General features: G+C 41.4%; 1 protein-coding gene across 3 annotated transcripts in view; it reads left to right on the top strand.

Moving 5' to 3' along the window:
- LOC107271254 (neuronal calcium sensor 2) overlaps positions 1-20,028 on the top strand; it is a 32,936-nt gene extending 12,908 nt beyond the window's left edge. For all 3 annotated transcript variants that reach the window (XM_015747017.2, XM_015747014.2, XM_015747015.2), the window contains exons 3-5: positions 5,062-5,205; positions 13,969-14,097; positions 15,004-20,028. In XM_015747017.2, coding sequence (XP_015602503.1) covers positions 5,062-5,205; positions 13,969-14,097; positions 15,004-15,180 — 450 coding nt within the window. In that variant the 3' untranslated portion in view covers positions 15,181-20,028. The remainder of the gene's footprint in view (positions 1-5,061; positions 5,206-13,968; positions 14,098-15,003) is intronic.
- The last annotated feature ends 186 nt before the right edge of the window (positions 20,029-20,214 follow it).

The raw sequence follows: 20,214 nt of genomic DNA, 5'->3' as shown, positions 1-20,214 counted from the left end.
GGGGGTTGGTTTAGCCGACGCCATTAGCGGCGAATCGACAACCCCTAATTAAATGTAGCCAACCTCGATTTTTTTTCTTTCTTCCTTTCTTATGCTTTCCACCCTTTTCGTTCCTACGGGGGTGTTCGGGCCGAGGGGGTGCTCCCGGTTAATAAGTCCCCGAGGAGAATCAGGTGCTCGACGAAGGAGCGAAGCTAGAAATAGAGAGATGGTCATAAGGAGGACGAATTCCCGCACGACGGAAGGGTGGAAAAAATTTGAAAGTATTTCGAAAGAGCCATCGCGCGAAGTCAAGAAAGGTAGTGCTCAAGATATTTTTTTTCTCAAGTATTTTCAACCCTCTCTCGAGGGGTTGATTGTCACCTTAAAGCTCGCTCGTATTTCAAACTTTGCGATTTTCGTTTTCACGTGAACAGTTATCCCTTTTTTCCTCTCTCTCTCTCTCTCTCTCTCTTTTTTTTATTTTTTTATCCCTCTTTTTTTTCAATATCAAACGCGATCTCTGATCTCGCTCCTCTAGTTCCATCTAGTCTCTCTCCTCGAGCCAGAACGATCAATATGCCACTCTCTCTCTGGTGGCTCCTCAGCGAGCCTGGCTAGGCTTATCGTGGCTCACTCCTCCTCTTCTTCGTCCTTCTTCTTCACCTCCCTCGTCCTCCCTTATCGGTATGAGCGCCCAACTTGCTGCTAACCGCCTGTTCTCTGTTCTTTTTTTTGCCACCCAACCCCTCTCTCTCTCTCTCTCTCTCTGACTTATTCCTTTTTTATATACTTCACGGCTATTCTTGTATCCTTGATCCTTCTTACTTTCATCTTCTCTCTCATACGCTTTCCCTCCGATTGCATCTTTACGTCCCACGCCTTTATTACCCCAAATCAGGTGGAGATTAATCGACTAGGGGGTGATTCTGTATTTTCTTAACTCTCTTCTTTATCTGATTGGCCAACGTATTTCCGATTTGGATTATGTTTATACGATTCGCATTATACGCAATACGTATTTCATTTATATTCTTTGACTTTGACGTTTGAGGAAAGTTACATGTTTTTTTTTTTTTTTTTCAAAGAAAATTTAATAAATCCTTTTTTCTTTCAAAGTTCAAGATTCTTCTTTGTTTATCAAAAAATCTTCCAATGCCCCGGATGAGCTTTTCAAGTTTTTTCGGGGTTTGGGCTTACAAGGGTCGCTGAGGTTGGTACACCTGGCCGGATCGATTTTCTTCTCTTGCCTACTTGGAAGAAGACGAAGCCCGTCTTATCTATATACGTATACATTTACTCTCGTTCTCTCCTGAGTAGACTGTACGTGCCCAGAAACTTCACGTGGTCCGTGCCTCCTTGTTGGATACAACATAAAGCCGAAGAATCGTAATGGCCGCTCCGTCGTATTGTCCAACGAATGTTCCACACGAAGATCCACATAATTCCCATTTCAGAATAGAAATCATCAACCCTTTAAGTGAACACGACTTTTTTTCACTGATTCTCCGCCTCGCGAGCATTTTATTCTCTGCCGCTTTTTTTCCCTCTATCTCTCGCTCTCCCATCCTCTCCTGTACTCCCCTCCTCTCTGTCTCTCCTATTCACGAGCACTTTATCGCCTGCCATTGGTACAATGAGCTCATGAAAATTGTTCGATATTTTCGACTCTAGTGGTTCCGTTGTACAGTCATTTTCAAAATAGAAAGCTTTTCCCGCAACTCCGGCATCCCGGCAGTTGCGCCTATACGCTCCGTGCCATTTCGGCAGCCATTTCACCGTATCTCATCATTCATTGTCACTCGTAACAGCTAGGTTAACCAACCGTGTTCTGAATTTCGAAATTTACTAAAAAAATTTCTAGCAGCCATGACGCGCATTATCATGCTTTCCCATACACAGTCTTATCTATCCGCGCACGTTCCTGCGGCTTGGTTATTTAATTATTTTTTAATTAATAACGGCCTGTCATGGCATAAGCAGGTACACTGAGGCCGCTCTTTTATATATACATATATACATGCGCGTATAAAGGGTGATTCACACAAATGGACCGTCTCGAGGTGGGTCTGTCATATGAATTGAATGGACAGGCTAACTTCTGGTGATTCATTATTTTTTGTGTATAATCAAATATGGTCGAGCTGTATCGTATACGACATATTTATGTGTTAAATCAGTGTACCACTTTTTGCCAATTACCCTCCCTCCCGTCCTGTATCCTAATTAATTTTCTTGATTACATTTTTTTTTAACCTCGACTTCTCTCCACTTCATACTTTTAGATTTTTTTCTTTTCTCGCTACTTAAAATCCTCCAGCATCCTTGGTACAGGCTCCTTTCTTGCTGTATAGACCTACTTTCTTGTCGAGAATTGCTCTTACGTTATTACGACGAAGTAGCCACGACGCACTTTCTGTCGGAGGCTCCCAGAGAGTGCGGATCTCAAGTTAGAAAAGCGAGCAGAAGGATGGAGGTGAAATAGGGAGGAAGGGGGGGGTGGCGAAGACGAAGCTTTCGAAACCGTCGGAAAAGCTCAATTGTGACGCTAAAGGCGGACGGGGGGTCTGTTGAATGGACGACCGATCCGCCAATCGGTACTGCCCTGACAGTCTAATGGATGCGATAAAAAGGAATCGACTGATTCCGCTCTCCTTTCTGTGTCAGATTCGATACCAAGTCCTATACCTTTTCAGAACTCGCGTGATTTTAGATTTGTCCGTCGATAGGATACGCAGACGTAATATACTGGCACAATGCCTTTATCCGTACGCGCCATGTGTGACGTTGTGGAAAACGATTGGATCCTATATACGCCTCTTTCTTACGTTAGGCTCTTTTTTTCTTTTTTGTGTCATTTTAACCTATCTGCCCTCCCAACCTCCTCCATCCCGTCACGCCCACCATTGTATCACCATTCAACCTTCATCGGGTCCGGTTAGCTTTCATGGACCCACAATACTGCTATACAGATTGTCTGTGTTTCATTGAATTCTATCCCGAGGCATGAGTTTTATCTTGTCCTAAGACGTATATATGTGTATTACTGAGGCGTCCTAGAGTTGTTCTAACGATTCGTGTTGTTGACAGGTCTTGTTAGTCGGGTTTGGAAAATCGTAGTCTGGCCATTAAAAGCTTTGTCTCGCTGATGAGTCCCGATGTCGATTAAAAGCTCTCTCGGCTAATACTTTCAATCGCGCGAAAGCCACGCTCTTAACTGCTTTTCATTGACTGTCAATAAGATTTCGCAGGATTCTTCGTGCTTTTTCACGTCGGTCGCTTTACCCTCTGTGCTTTTTACGACAATCGAGAGCTTTACTCTCGATGGCACACGAGACGATCAGTACGATCCTATCTCCCGTTCCGAATGGTCTGAGGAATTGAGGCGTGCTAGAGAGAAGAAGCTGTTTGTCAAAAATCGTAAATTCTTCTATCCTAGTGACTCGAGCTTTTTTAGGAGAGTTATTGACGGCTGTGGAAGCTTGCAGGGGAAAATAGTACCAATCGAATCTCAGTCTCTCTCTCTCCAATCAATCTCAGTTCTCTTGCAGTTGTACACCCGGTACCCGGGTCGACCCGGAGCTTTTGAGCTTGCACGTGAAAGCACTGGGCTATCGATGTGGCAATATGTGTCGAGGCTTCCGAGCAAAAGCTCTTGACCCTCCTAGTCTCCCGGAGTAGCAACTCCTCGGCTGAGATTTGCAAGCTCCGTTTTGACGGGGCCGACGCTGGGTGTTACGGCGTCGCGACGAGCCCAACTGAATCCTCGGGTGGGGCTTGCCCCGACCAAAGCTTTGTACCTCTGATTATCCAGGGACGCTTGATGAATTTGATAAACAAGCCCACAAGCTCGTATAGGCATCTGTATACGTGGGTTTGGTTGGAACTAGGTCTATGTGCTTCCGGCAATAAAAGCTTACCAAGGTTTGGCGTTAGCAGAGTGCTACCGAAAGCTTCAGGCTCTCTCGGTCAAGCCTGTCTGGGTAGACGTCAAGCTTCACCTGACGCTTACTCTACTAGTTTTTCCTACAGGAGCTTTGAGCTTAACGACGTCAGTTGTTAAGTCGAATCGTTAGCGGCCATTGCACTCTCTTGGATTTCTCTCCAAGTGCAAGCTCAGTATCCCGCCCTCCGTTACTCATCCCGATTTACATACTATCCAAGGTTCCGCCTTAACTACAGAAAATCTTTAATCGAGCTTTTGCTGGCTCGACGTGGAGAGCTTTACAAGTTCTATAGTCGAATGTTAAATGAATTGGTACAGTGATTGGTATACTCACTCCTTTGAGCGTCTGTTACTCCGAAACGAAAAATTGAAGTCACATTAAAAATTTTTCGTCCACTCCGCACATGGAGCTACGTTTTCACATTTTTCCCTTTTCTCTCTTTTTCTCTATTGCTTTTTTCCCATGTCTTTATCTGCCTACCTTATTTTCTGAACAAAACGAGAGACAAAATATGTATCGTACTGCGTTTCTGCGGTCGGATACATTATTTGCATAGACTTCGTGTCCTAGTAACTCCTCCTGCCGGTCCAGCACACTTCACTCACTTTGTCCTGGGGGCGCTTTTTGTCTCGGTAACTCGCCGAGCTTTTCTCCTCTTTCTCTCCCTCTCTCCCTCTTTTAAGCTCTCTTTTTCTTCACGTCACTTCTCTTTATCCCACTTCACCATCGACGTCCACTATAGGCAGTCACCTACCTACTTGTCTCTCAAATATCTTTGTACCGTACCGACAATGGCTCTTCCTACGTCCATGCACACGTATGGACAACCATCGGCACTCTGTGATGTATCTTCTATTTCTAAAAATATATTTCTAGAGAGAAACCCGTGTCCTGTACCTTATTATGATGCGTGAAAGACAATTTTCAGAATGCACGAGACGTCCTGATACGTTTCACGTGACGCTGTCTTTCTTTGGTTATTGGTGTAATTAGACGTCACAATGACTCGGCAATCGCTATTGACGTCCATTGTAACGTTGAGACTCTTTGAAAGCTTTTCTGTCGGGTGTATTTTTTATTGTGTATACTGCCTTTTCTACCTGTTTACTGAATTCTGTGTGTTTTTTTCTTGCAGCAAGACTGCCCGAACGGCCGGTTGACGCCAACGAAATTCGTCGACATGTACAAAATGTTCTTCCCGTCTGGTAACGCTGAGGAATTTTGCGATCACGTCTTCCGTACATTTGACATGGATAAGAATGGCTACATCGACTTTAAAGTAATTGTGCAATTTATTATTCTAATATACATTATGTATTTACATACATACGTATTTTGCCCTTTCTCGTTATCTAGACAATATTGTCCATTTTGCTATTAATAATTTTTTTTACCGCAAGCCTTAAATTCGTATATACATATATGCGAACAAGACTCTGCAACGTTCGTAAACATATCGTTAGTCCCGATGAATTGATTGATACAATTTTTATTGAAACTCTTGATAATTTTGGATTTTCCTATACTCGCCGCGAGTGCGAGAGAGACATACACATGTGTATCTATGTGCATAAGAAAGAGACCGTATCGTAAAAAAAAGTACCATCGTAAAAAAATCATGAGTCTCTTTCAAATTGCCTACTATTTTTCAAGTTTTATTAAACCAAATTTTATTAAGTCTATATTTGTATCAACATTATTTGACGGTTCAATATGAATGCTCGTATTTCGTGGTAAAACCGCAAAGGACCGTTTCAATATCCTAAGCTGTTTGTAATTTATAGACATTGAAAATTGTACCCGTAACGTGATACGTGTTCAGTTTCACAAAACGTTTGAAGCTCACGTTTCTGGTACCACGGTTATAAAAGGGTCGGGAAAACTTTAGCGGAGCACAGTACCAGCAAACATAACCTAAAATCTATGTGTTAGAAATTCAACGAGTACGTTCAAGCTGATTCTGTACGGTGCCATACAAATACATAGGAAACTGTTGTATCGACTACAGTCAATCCTAAAAATAAGTCATCATATAAATCCCAGGTATTGTATTACCTTGGGGAACCACTCTAGATCCCAACAGTAACACATAAGACGAAGCTGAAAGAAAACGAGTCTACAAGATCGTCTACATATAAATCCAAGTTCTACAGCCACTAGCTCAGACCAGAAGCATGTAAACACTCATCCTGACGTTGTATCAGCATGGAATTCTCAAGCAGGGGGCAGTTTTGACATAGTATTAAACATACACCCATAAGGTATACCTATATAGCTCAGTGACGTAGGCGCGAACCCTTGACGTATATAATTCACACTGGCCTTAGGGTTTCGTAGTTTGCATAGCGTTGATAGTAGAGCGATACACTAGCGTCCAAAATGGAAGGGTTAGGTTGCAGGTCAGACACGAGTTTTCCAACGACCTGATCGCGGTACCGAGAGCTTTTCCGTGCTCAGTATCGTCGTCAGCGGTTCCCGTGCCGTTAATTAGCCAAAAGTGGGTCGTACCCTCGTGCTCGGAGGGGGTGGCGATAAATTGCCACAGCGAGTTTATCATTCCGTTAGGGCTGCCACCCCTTGGTGAACGAGCGTCGGTTACGGGACGCCGGGTGAGCTTTTTGCGAGTAGAGGACCGTACGTACGAGCTTTGTACATTCTCTGAAAAAGCTTTAGGACATTTTACAATGGTTGGTATGGATCCCAAGCTTTTCGAGGATGGCTCTGACGTAGAAGCTTTTGCGGCGTCCAAACGGTACCTTTTGGTTATCAAAGGTGGTGGAAGGTGCGTGCGAAATTGAAATGCCAGTGGGAAATGCCAGGGGTTTTGGAGGATTTTTTTTTAACGCAAGCTCCTTACTGTATTCTTTAGCGGCTGACATTTATCATAGGGATATATGCGCGAAGCGTGAGGAATCACTTTACACATGGGTTGTTATGTATTTATAGTGTCTTTGTAGAAATATGAAAATTTTTAAGTTTTTTAGTCCACGAGCTTTTTCGACGCTCAGTGCCAACAGCCCAAAAAGCTCTTACGCCCTCTAATTGAATCAATATACGAGCCACCTGCCTATACCTCGGGATCGATACTTTGCCGGAACCAAGCTGCGACTTTCTATATCTTCCTCTTCCTCTGTTTCGTTATCCTGTTACCGGAAAGCTCGACGAGCTTTAGAGCTTGCGGTCCTGGCTGAACGATTTTGCAAACCGGTGACCGACCACGGATTACCATCGAATCACCGATCAAAGACTGAAAGCTCGTTGACCTCTGGCTCTTGGTAAGCTTTTCTTGACTGAAAGCTCGAGGTTGTTCGAAATTTCCATATAAATTATACAGGCATATCGTCTGAGTCAACAGGGACGGGACTTGGGTACAGTGACTTTAAGGGGCTCGGGGAAGACCAAGACCCGGCACAAACAGAGTGGGCGGAAGTTTTAGCCAGGAAATTTTCACGTTTGGTATACTTACCTACCATTGGCCGTCTTATCGTGACGTTCACGTTATTTTGTCCAAGTATATAGATATTCATGCATACGCGACCTGATTCTTTTTAAAAGTTCGGTTCGTTCCGGATGCTCATTTTCATTCGTTCTCGAGGACTTGGTGAGCTTTATGTATATTTTTTACAATTTTCTTATCGCATTATTTCATTCGCATTGAATTCTTTTTTTTTTTTTATTCATCACTCTTATCCTCCCAGCATTCAGGTAAATATATTCCTCGGGCATTTTCAACTTCGCAGTTATGTCGGCATTTTTAATTGGATTCTTCATTCTAAAATGACTTTATACTCTCGTTACACGATACGGATCGTTTACGTCTCCACTATTATTGAAAACTATCAGGTCTCTATCTCCCTTTGTCACTCTTTCCCGTTAACTGTCAGATATCTCATTCTTGAAATTTAATCACCAATATCCTTAATCACTTGGTAATTAATACTGCTCCATCGGGAATATTTCCATTTTAATTAAAATAATTAATACCGATCCATATTGAATAATGTCATCGGGAATGACGCCCCAAGCAGTTCATTAGACAGTATCGTAAAGTTCATTTGAAATTGACGCCGCTTGTGGACGATTTTATTTTCCGTAATACAAAAAGCCCACGGGCTCTTTTCTGTAATGTTTTAAACAACGTTAAAACACACGGGACAGCGTTATGGGCTAACTTCACCCCATTTAATACAACTGCCTTTGTTATCCATTTTTCGTTGATCCCTTTTTTTTCTTCTCTGGTTTTATTTTATTTTTTTATATTTTTTTTTCCATTCTCCCACAATAAAATTCATTGCCTTTCCCAAATACTCAGAGTATACAGGATTACGTACACCTGTGCATGCAAATATTCGTAAATCCGTAAATCCCAGGAAAATCCCGTTTTCCCATAATAGCTACTACGTGTGTGGGACCATTGGCGTTCAGTATGTCACAGCTTGTCAGAATACGATATCCATTGCCCCTTGCAGCATTAAAATTCGCTCGTACGATATTTCCTAGATCTTCAAAGCGTCCTGCGAGGATTGCAAACGGAGATGCAAATTCACAATTCGTTACTTATGGTAAATCCGTTCGTTTGGAATTTTCGCATAAAGCGTAGAATCAATCGAAACGATCGCGAAAAGTCCATTAGACCTTGGATTATCGAATTTCCTATACCGTCAGTTAGTGTGAGAGAGACGCGTAGATGCTCGTTTCCATGTGTATGACAAGGACAGACGTGGATAACTAGCCAAATTCAGGACATTAGTAACAGCAGGTATACCTGCCCGATGATGATACCGATAATTTTTGTTTACACCGATCAATGCATAAAACAACCCCTCCCTTCGAGGGGTTGCCTCTCCAAGGGCAAACCTGTTCGTCCCGATATATTCTCTTCATGTTGGCCCTACCTCGAGGGATCGCGTCCCTTTTTTTTTTATCATCCTCGCCCTCCGTCTCTTTTTTCTCTCCTGTCTACCTTTTCATTTCCTTTTTTTTTTTTACCAACCCCTTCGAAACGCAGTTCTCCGCATACTGACCGACTGTGTAAGGGTGCGGGTTACAGTGATGGTGGCGATGGTCCGATAAATTGTAGACCCATGCTAAATATAGGCCTCGAGGGCATTGGAGAACGAAACGCCGCGGCGTCGGCACCGTCGAGGCTTTCGAGGCCGTCGAACCAACCCTCTTCTCCTTTGAATCGCCTCTGACGTCACAGTTACCCTTCGCCCCTTCATCAGGATACCTAGGAGGTCGATATCCGGACCTACCGTTATGTATTAGGTACTGTAAATATATATATATATATATATATATATGTATCGAACCTTACAGACACCTTCATTCGCCACCTGAGCACCCTGTAAAAGCGTACCAAGTCACGCGATCATCCCCCTGCCCCCCCCCCCGAACAGTCGAGTCTAAAGTCACCCTTATGGCAGCCTATTCTCATGCAGTTCCTGCAATTAGTCTTGGGGTGGTATACAGTAATACATAATTGCTGTAAGAGCACGTTTCATAGGAGTGCCATGGGGCGCACTTGCAAGACGGAGTCCAAAAATATTCTCACCATAAACTCTGGCGACCTTTGTTTTTCCTTAGAGCGCCGAACAAAATTCCTCGGCCGTGTTTAAGCAAACGGTTTATTGTTCAGCGGCTTCGGGCGAGTTCGCTTCTGTTCGTAGAAGCTCGGCTAAACAAATAATCATGGCTGGTTAATTATAACGGGCTATATTTTTCTTTTTTCTTTTTAATAAAAACGCCTTTACCGCAAGCCAGAGTACCTTCTTATTATCACGGCCAGCAGAAACCACGCTGCTTTGCGGTGAGCCATCTCGGTATGGAGCTACTGTTTACGAAGCTCGAATTAACGTTTTACTGGTTTTTTTTTTATTTAATCATTGGTTTTTTTATTTAACTTTCTTCTTTCGTCCACTCTCTCGTTAACGTCGCCCGATACATGCACCGTCGTATCAGTTTACGCTAAATGTTTCTGAGCGATAAGGAGAGACTAGCTAGCGAAAAAGCTCGGGACGTTAATTAAATAAGGTTCGCCCATAATTCCGTCCTTGCAATTAAAAGCTCTTGTCGCTTGTGCTAAAGCAACAGGAGAAATAAGCTCCGTCTCTTATCTGACGTTTAATTTTTAGAATTGCGTGTCCCCAACGTGTTTCGACGAATAATAATCACCCCTTGTAACGACCTGTACTTGTCACCAGCAATAAGAGACAGTTACCCGAAGCTTAATAGAGCTTTATCAGGATAATCGCTTTCAGTCGGAATCCACTTATCATGCTTGAAACGAGGTGCGAGTTTAAGGATGCCTCAACTATCTCAAGAGATCAACGTAGCTCAATTTTTTTTCTTATTTTTATTATCTAGCAGAAACTATCTTTGACCCATGAAATCAGTAGAAAAGATTGATAACACAACGTAACTAAAACATCGACACGTATAAGTTGCTTATATATTGATAATATTTTAATTAATTTTTGTATTGTTTCGTAACTTATATTTCGAATTCGTCATGAACTTATAATGATAAAAATTCGTCGTCGAGTAACTTGCGACCTTTGAAGATTTTTTATTTTTTATTTATCAAAAAAAAAATTTTTCGTTTCCCTGTATTCTCCAAAATTTTCTATGCAAAATAAAAGCTTGTCGTTAAATAAAAATAAAGCTCGTCTGTATCTTGCTCCAGTGAATTCAGACTGGGATATAGTTTCTATAGGACTTTTAGAGTCGTCGGGAAAGCTCTGAGGAATTTCGGAGAATGCGGTGTACTGTGCTTGCGTGTATACCTCCTGCGATGAAGAAGCTCGAGGCTCATTAGGTCGATTAGCAGTTGGCCAGGAGGCCGTCGTAGTCGAACAAGTTTTTCTGGCTTGATCTCACAGATTGACCCAGTTTCCTCGCACGAGTGGCCACCGCCACGAGCTTAGCAACCTCCACGAGCTTCGCTAGCTCTGAACAGCCTCTACGAGCACGACAACCTCAGTTCCAACCTGGGCACACGCCGTCGCTGATGATCCCACTGGACGTGGGGAATAACAGTACCGGGATACCCTGCTGCGTAATAATTTGCCCGAGCAAATTGCAAATCGATTTAACGTGGGTTGACATTATAGAGATGTCGTGTTTACACACCGATTGGGAATTCATCGTAAATTTGCTGCAGGGAGACTTTTTTTTTATTTTTCATTGCAATCCATTCGTTCCTCTAGAGGATCGATGGAAACGCCCACGATAGGTTCGCTCGCAAAATCCCACCTTGGCTTCATTCGTTTAAAGCTCATACCTCGTCCCCGAATCCGGTTACCAATTAGGGAATCAGGATAATTGGGAACCTCAACTTGTTCATGACCTCATACAGTTCTTTTTTGGGTATACTTAGCAATTCTATCAAGGTCGACTTTTATTTTTAGACATAAACCCGCCTGGAACATATCGGAGTATGTTATGCATTCGACGTTGAAAAAGAGGGTTGCGTGGGTTTGTATGAACGAATACTCAAAATTTTGTGGACAAAATTACGAAAGAACTGCTATAAACCCATCGAACTAAAATTTATAGCGGATATCAAGTTCCGGATGTAAGTGGAAGTAGTAATACTTACGAAAGTTCAGTATTTCTGGTCTCGATACTGCGCATGCGCGAAATTCCGAATATTCTGTACTTTTTATGTCCGCAAAATTGCGAACAAACCGCAGAATCTACGGGGTTGGAATTTATAGGAAAAATCATAAGCATTTTACCTGGAACATTTGCGAGTATCGAGAATTTTCAGTTATTTTTCGTATTTACGAAATTATTATTTATTTTTTTATTAAATATTTATGATATACCACCGCATAATTCAAGCGGTCGGGCCTCAAGGCAAAACCTGTTTTGCAACGATACATTCTTTTTTTTCCATTCTATTACGCATTCCACGTATCTCTTAACCTATTTCTTGAAACTTTTATTCCGTACTTTTTTTTCCTTGTATTATTAACTTTGTTTTTCTTTTTAGTTCAGACTAAGTTGTCTTCGCTCCAGATGTTTCTCAAATCACAATTCTTCCATCCATCTTCTTCTCTTCGCTCCGACTGTTTCATACTGGATCCCAGTAAATCATAACCCTCAAATCCGAGGGACTCTTCTACTCCGAAGCCGGCCTAACGAAGATACAGACGGATTACCAATTATTCCGAAAAACCAATGAAAGACCAAAGCGCAACAAGTATAAGCGCAAAGGGCCCGTTGGCTGATCACATTACTATACTACGTTTACTATAGTCATTAGGTAGTAGTGCTGGAGTAGTATCTACCGGACAAAGTCATTATGCACCCCGACGAGCTGAATGGACGCTTCTCTTTGACACGGCCTGTACCGTCATGTTAGGGTGCACGCCTCTAGTAGTACTACCATAGGTATATATATACAGTATAAATCTAGAGAATGATGCTACAGCCATACGTGTCTGTCAGTCAAGCATACGGCCAAATTATGATCATTCTGAATATAAAGCGATTGAACTGCGCCTATAATAATTCAGGTATTAAAATTTTCTACTCACATTCAGTTTATTCCATTATATCTTCTAGTTACGTGACTCGAATACCGCAGGAATACCGCAGGTGTCGCGAAGAAGCCAAATTGCTGAACTGGCTACTTCGTCTGTATCCATCTAGGCTCTCTTATTACTCCTAGAACTTAGAGTAGGCGAGGAACCCTTGGCGAGGGGTAAGGAAGAGCTTGAGGAAGAAGTAGCGCTCATGGATACGTGACGTGGATCCGAATGATAGTCTTGTTTCGCCTTTCGAGACTTATACAGAATATCCGGATGTAAAACTTGAGCTCCAACAGTGCAAGTCTAATGGATCCCTTGTCTGGCCCGAAACGTAGTACCGGTTGATGAGTGCGTTGTGCGCGCGAGATACAAGAATGATGATGATGACGAAAGAAGTGGTGGGACAATTTAAAAATTATCCGAATACTCCTGTGACAGGGGTACGACTTGGAGTGTGAGTTTGCTGGATGTAGCGTGACGGGCTTGTAAACGATGAATTATTAAGACCGGAAGGCCTTCTCTTAACGCCAGAGATACTTGGGCTGATGTATACAGAAGTTTAATGGGTCTTGCTATTACGTCCTGGGTTGTGAACGTACCTTTATTCCGTCGTTTTGCCTTCAGATTTATCGTTGTAGATGTCGCTGTCTTTCGGTTATATTATTCAGCCTCGGTACTAGATATTCAATCCAACAAGTAATACTATGGAGATCAGTAGAATAATAAATGGGAATGTGATACTGTGGCTGATCTTCAATGGTAGAAGTAGGCGAGAAAGAATGGAAAGTAGATGGAGGATGAATAAGTAGCCTGGCTCTACTGGGTTCATGAAAATAATATGAGTATACTAGATAAGGTAGTACAGTATATGAAAGTATAAGGTGTACCCTCCAAGGTTCACATTCTCAGAATAAAGACTGACTTCATTCTCTCTCTCTCTTTCGCTTTTTCGCAGGCTGTTTTAGGTCCTCTAGGTTTTTTTCTCTTTCTCTGTAAAGTCTCTTGCGAATCCACATTTCTTCAGTTCGCCGTCCAGACATATTACAGTATAATTCACCCCAGGCGTGGCGCGACCTAGTTGTATAGGCAGGCAGGTCGACTAAACTTCTAACGACTTGGCTGAAAAGCTTCCGTATCACCTACTGAATAGGAATTAGTATTGGCTGAGCGTACCGGAAGTGACGGCCTTCCATCGCACTATCATTCTACATCATATACGTAATCTTGTCCTCCTCTTTATTGTCCATCGCCACCCACTGTTACTGCCAATTTCCTGTCAGGCTATTTTTCCGGTACTCTCAGACCATTTCTCAAACTTTTGCCCTCCTGTCCTTCAGTTCTCTTGTACTCTTATTATTCTGGTACTCTTGCTCCAGGTGTACCCACAAGACCATTTGGCCTCTTTTCCAGTTTGGGACGGTGGTCCCTTGGCTTCTCTTGTTCTCTACTCTTTCTATATTTTGTACGTTATTTCATCTGCTTTTTTCTTTTTTGTATATCTACAGGAATTCCTACTGGCGATAGATGTGACGTCCAGCGGCACACCCGAGGAGAAGCTCAAGTGGGCTTTCCGGATGTACGACGTAGACGGAAATGGGGTTATCGACATTCAAGAAATGACGAAAATCGTTCAAGTGAGTATCTCAGTCGATCCGTGTCAGCGCACGCCTTTATGCACCCACGTGACACATTAAAACGACGTACCTAGCATAAGATGACCAAGCAAGGAAATTATTTCCCTTTCAGTTATTTCCCTTTTTTTCATCCTCTTGTACAAATTTAATCGCCTGTGTACTCGTTCTTCCAGGAAAGATAGAGGAAGCACAGTTACGGTCTCAGAGGAATCTTTTTTTGTTTTCATTTTTTTTTTCTTTCTTTCTCTTTAGAAAAACCCTCAGCATCCTCAGAACAATACAGTAATTAACGTTGCGGCTAGAAGGCGGGCCACGTTCCACATTCACTAAATCCGCAAGCTCACCCGAGTCTTTTTAGAAACTTCATTTCGGGACAGGACGCTTTCTCTTCTTCTTGTATTTTTTTTCTGAACTACTAGCGCCATCAGTAGTACCACGGCGAGCATCGGCAACGTAGACGTTGAGATGAGGCAATGAGTCCTACTGTCACTGGGAATCTCAGTAGAAGGGACCTGTAACAATGAGGCAGGATCAATGAAGCATGGCAATTTCACTTTGAATTTCAATAGTACCACCATGCCGAGGACTACTCGCTGGTATTATCAGGGGCATCAGTAGAAGGAATCTTTTCCAGTGAGGCACGGGCAACAGTGATGTCTAGCAGTTTCAGCCACATCGTCTCTATTCATCTTCTGAACCTTCCGAGACGTCTGCACGAGCCTAATGAAGATAACTTAGGTTACTCATCCCTTTGTCAGCATCCATTTGCAGAACCGAGTATTTCTCCAGAAATTCCTCAAGAGACAAATGAGACCTTTCCTTGCAAAATTGAGGAGGCTACCGCCTCTAATAGATACTTGAGTCATGGACGCTGCTTGTAATACTTGTTATTCTTATTGTTTATAGGCGATATACGACATGCTGGGTGCCTGCTCAAGCAATCGGCCTGCCGACAGCGCTGAAGATCGCGCTAAGAACATATTCGCCAAGATGGATGAGAACAACGACGGACAATTGACGCAGGATGAGTTCCTGAAGGGATGTCTTCAAGACGAGGAGCTCTCTAAAATGCTGGCACCTTAATCAAGTACCTGGATACTTGGTTAGAGGTTGTTGGAGGAACAGGAGGAAAGCCAGAAGGACGAGACAGTAGCGCTACCAATCACCATGACCGCAATCACCAATCATAACAGGAAACACCATTTTCGTCATTAGCCGCCAGCAGGATTCATCGTTACCAAGAGAAACTGCAAGACACGTTACCGTTCGACGAATGCTACGTTATATGACAAAACAGTAACGTGTTTAAGCCCAATGAGTTACTTTAATACGGTGGACACTTGATGAAAATGGTAGTACGACTGGTTTATTAGAATTAATGGCGGGGCCATTGACTAATTATCAACGCCCATACGCGTATGTAGGTCAGAGCTCACGGTTCCATGATGATCCCAGGTCGGTAACTACTGTTGCTGACAGTGGGATGAACTGGCCTGCTACTACTCGTTATTGGATCAAACTCGTAAGGATTTTTTATGGCGTTGCTGGCAGTCGTGGATACATTATGCTATGGCGACGCCAAATCTAATACGGGAAGAGTTGGATGCTAATGACTAATGGACAGTTAATTAACGTTATAACGATAATCAGTAATCCTGAAACAACGAACGTACTTCTCTCTCTCGGGTAACAGCAACAGCAACAGCAACAGTAGCTTCAGTCACGTTGCTCGGAGAGAATTTATTTATTTACATGTTTCTCACAGGACTCGCGTGTCCTCGCATGTCCCAATTATATGAAAACGACATAACACGTATTCGCTATACGATCCTTCGGAGCTATTCGCTCCACTATACGATCCTTTCACGTCTTTTCTTTCCTCTTCACTTTCTCTCTTGTTCTTTTTTCTGCCAATCGCATAAATTGACTGTCAAGAACTCTCGGACTTCCAAACTGTAAAACGAAAGGAATGCTACTACTTCTTTTACCGATGAATACATAAACTTTGTATTCTTTATTGACTCGTCTTGAATTTCTTTTAGTTCTTTATTAATCGAAAGACTAATTAAAATTTCGAGCAGATACACACTTGAGGTAGATGGATAATTAATACTACAGTATGAATGTCATAATACGTAGAAAAAACATGTGTCAGCGAGTCGTGGCATGAGAAAAATAATAAGAGAAAGGGAGAAAGAAGAAGAGATTAATAATAATGATAATGCTTTGAATGAACGAGTAAGACAACGACGACGTATTACTCGTTGACCGGTCATGTTTTAGTCTAATCCTTAATTATGAGTAGACTCGTTAAGGAGAAATTTTAACGGTTTAACGATTCGAGACAAGCGGATTAAAAGGAAGACAAAAAGAAGTCTTAGAGGGCGTAGCGGAAGTTTCAGAGAGATAATGGTGATGTTACTTTAAACGAGACGATAGACTAGTGTCTATTAGTGATAGAATTCGACCAATTGCATGTCTTAATAATTAATAGGGATCTCTAAGTGTCTATCGATCACAGATTATTTGACAAATAGATAATCGTTATCGTCGCTTCGTTTCCTCAAACTACGATAAATAATCTTTCTCAATGACTGTCACGTTGTTTCGTCTACGGATGGGATCACTTATTTATAATTTTTCTTTTTCCTTCAATCGCATCACTATCTTTCACATAAATGTTTAATATCTTTTCAAAGTCTCCGAGCGCTACTTTGCCACTGGCTCTACTACCGTTACGACTCGCAGAGGAAGACTCGCCTAAGGAACTCGCAGTGACGATGTAGGATACGTGAAGGCAAAAGGAGAGAATTGAAAAGTCCGAAAAAAATGTGCATTTATACGACGCGGTGCAACGGCACTGATTAATTTATAATCTGTGACGGTAGACACGTAATCGCGTAAATAGGCTAGTCACATATCGTTCGCGTCCCTTCGTACTAACGAAAGTGAATAAATATCGATCAAATTATTATAAAAGATGAATAAGGAATCAAATGATTATAACGATTACAATGTGAATTTGCAAAGAGGGAAATATATTGAGAGAAAGAGGAGTCGAGCGGCCGGCCTGTTGAAATACGTGAGAGGCGCGTAGAAGGATACTTAAGAAACGGAAAAATGTGAAATGGTTCGAAGAAAAATAAGAAAGCAAGAGATCCGTCGATTCTCTGTATATAACATATTTGATCTAGTACGTCGTGTTTATAGTAAACACTTGAAAGGCATTACGCATCCACGCATCAAGCATTACCCATTACGCATTGAGCGTATACTGTAATGGTATAAGGTATATAACCCCTTTAATGGACACGGCCATGTCAATTCTTTCCATCGATTTCTCACTGGCGAACTTATATGAAACTTCTCGAGTCCTTCCTCGATCAGAAAGTCGAGCATTTGACAATCCATTAATAGAATTTCTCGTGTGAACGAATTCTGCGGAGATTCCTTAGAATATATTTGAAGGAGGTTTGGGATTTCGTAAATTGCAATTTTTTGCCACTTTTCATTAGGCCACACGTATGTGTTGCTTCATGCGTGACAGCCTAACTGATGAGAGCTGAGGTATTGATCAGTGGAGGACTTTGGATGTATAGATTCTTGCTGAATAATAATGGATAAAGGTTTCCTTAGGAGACCGTTAAGAAATAAGAGGGAAAAAGAGGTTGCAAAGATGAATGAGTATCGAAGGACAGATAAAGGGATATGCAATGGAACGCAGAGTCAATTTAAGAAAAAAATAATAATACTACGAAGCAAAGTAATGATTAATTGAGCCACTTGTGCAATTCTTGCAATTTTATATTTTTCTACTCCCTCCTATATTTCTCTCTCGATCTATCCATTTATCTATCCCTCATAACCATCCGTACCCTTCTCTAGTTTCTCCTATTTCTCATAGCCCCTCCATTTTATCTATACTAATAACGCATCCCTTACTTCAATATTCTCATTTCCCATTCACAACTTTATCTCCACTATCCAATCTATTTTACTATCCCACCCATCACCTTATGTCTAATCAATGTATTTCTTATTGCACATAATGTAACATAATAATATAGTAGCTCTCTATTTCTCTTCGCAGCCAGTAAGCACAAAGTTTTCTCATGTAATATGCGCGTCGAATATTTCTGAATATATAATTCATCACTCTTTCATTTCACTATGCCATCCAAAAAAGTACCACACGAAAATGTTAATTCGAAGAAGTAAACAAGTAGAACAAACGAAAATTCATCAACGAATCGACAGAACACCCACGTTTATCCGCTATGTGTAGCTATAGGGTAAACAAAAAAACCGGAAGGGCAATTCAGTGATAATATTTTACATTCACTTGCTTCGCAAAGATATGAAACGTCTAATGAATTATAATAAAGAAAAGAGAACAACAATTAAAAGTTCTAGTGATTATTCTTCGCGCACGCAAATATATTGTCTTTTCTCGTACCGCTTGGCGATATTACTGCGTCAATATGTATGATTAAACAGTGTCATTACAATAGCTAATAATCGTTAATGATAATCCTTGCCGATTTCGCTGGATGATTGAAAATGTCTTGAAACGTGCTTGGGAATGAAACTGAAGCTGGAGGATACCAACCACTCTTGTACACTTCGGCGAGTAATAATAATAACGACAGAAACAACAATAATATCAAATCCCTCATGTTGCCTCGTGTAAAGTCAGATAACATTGATGCGTTTCACATGCAATCAGGATAATCTGATGAAAAATAATATTCAAGCTACAATTTGCTACAGTCTCAACAACCATTTGCCACTAATGTTATATAACTATGTGTCTCTGTATGCTGCCGCGCCCGAATAACTGTATCGCCCGATAATGAAGATTGCATATGTTTTGTATATTATATATTACATATAAGTATATACGGCGGTTCACGTGTAAAAGAGCTTTGCAGTAACAGATGAAAAATAATTCGAAGTTTCTAGAACGTTCTCGTGAATGTATTATGCGAACAGGTTACGTGCTAGGGACTTTGTAGTTTTTTATCTGTCACCTTAAGCCATTTTACTCGTGGACCAACTAGAACCAGAAGGTTTGAGCAAGCGTGTAAAAAAGGGTTTAAAGATATAATAGAATCTCGAGGAGGATTCGGTAGGAGAGAACAGATTATTATTATAACTACTATTAATTGTAACAAGTATTGTTATTGTTGTTGTAATCTCTCCTCCGTTCGAATTCCTCTGGAGAATTGAACAGAACTTCAATCTTTCTATTTGTATCTGCATTTGCTTCTCTTTCAAGCACTCCCCCCCTCCCTCCGCCTTAGTTTAATCCATTTTCTTATTTTTTCTTTTATTCTTCTACTCCTCCATTCTCTTCTTTTAAAAAGAGGGGAAAAATAATAAATTGGCGTGAACTGCATAACACAGAGATACAATCTAGCCGTAAATAACTATAGGAGCCTGTGCTATAAACGTAACATTGAAACGTGTAATTAAAAAAATGACACCCATGCATATACACAGGCGCGCGCGCGCGCGCATCACTGCGTACGTGAATTATGCTAACAAATCGCATTAAGTGCAGCGACAGCGATTTAGAGAAAGTAAGAACAGAACGGTAAGAGAGAGAGAGAGAGAGAGAGAGAGAGAGTGAGAGGGAAGGAGAGAGACAGTGAGAAAGGATGATGGGAGGGTGGGCGCAGATGATACACGAGAAAGGAAGAGTGAAAGGAAATATACTGTATTGCATTAATTACTACCTTAACAAATAATACTATCTTTTAAGGATAATGGGAGTAACATTACAAAAATGAAAAAGGAGGATGAACAAAAAAATAAGAACTCGTATTTTGTATGTGGGTTACATACGGCGAGAACACCGATACCAACCTACATTATTAATTATTATTACTATTATTACTATTATTATAATAAACCGTACTATGCTCTAAATCCGCTATCATTGACCCTGACGAATTTGCTTTTCTTTTTATCTGTTGCAGGATTTGGTTTCGTGACGACGAAGATCAATTATCGAACATGTGTGAATTGTAACGATGTGTGAATGAGTAGTTTTAAGATTTCCTTCAGTGTTTTTAATGTTCTTATTTTCTTGTGTGTTATCTGTCTTTTTTTTTG

Source organism: Cephus cinctus, unplaced genomic scaffold (genome assembly GCF_000341935.2).
Source record: "Cephus cinctus unplaced genomic scaffold, Ccin1 Ccin1_scaffold0929, whole genome shotgun sequence".
Lineage (NCBI taxonomy): Eukaryota > Metazoa > Arthropoda > Insecta > Hymenoptera > Cephidae > Cephus > Cephus cinctus.
This window is presented reverse-complemented; position numbering and strand designations above follow the sequence as displayed.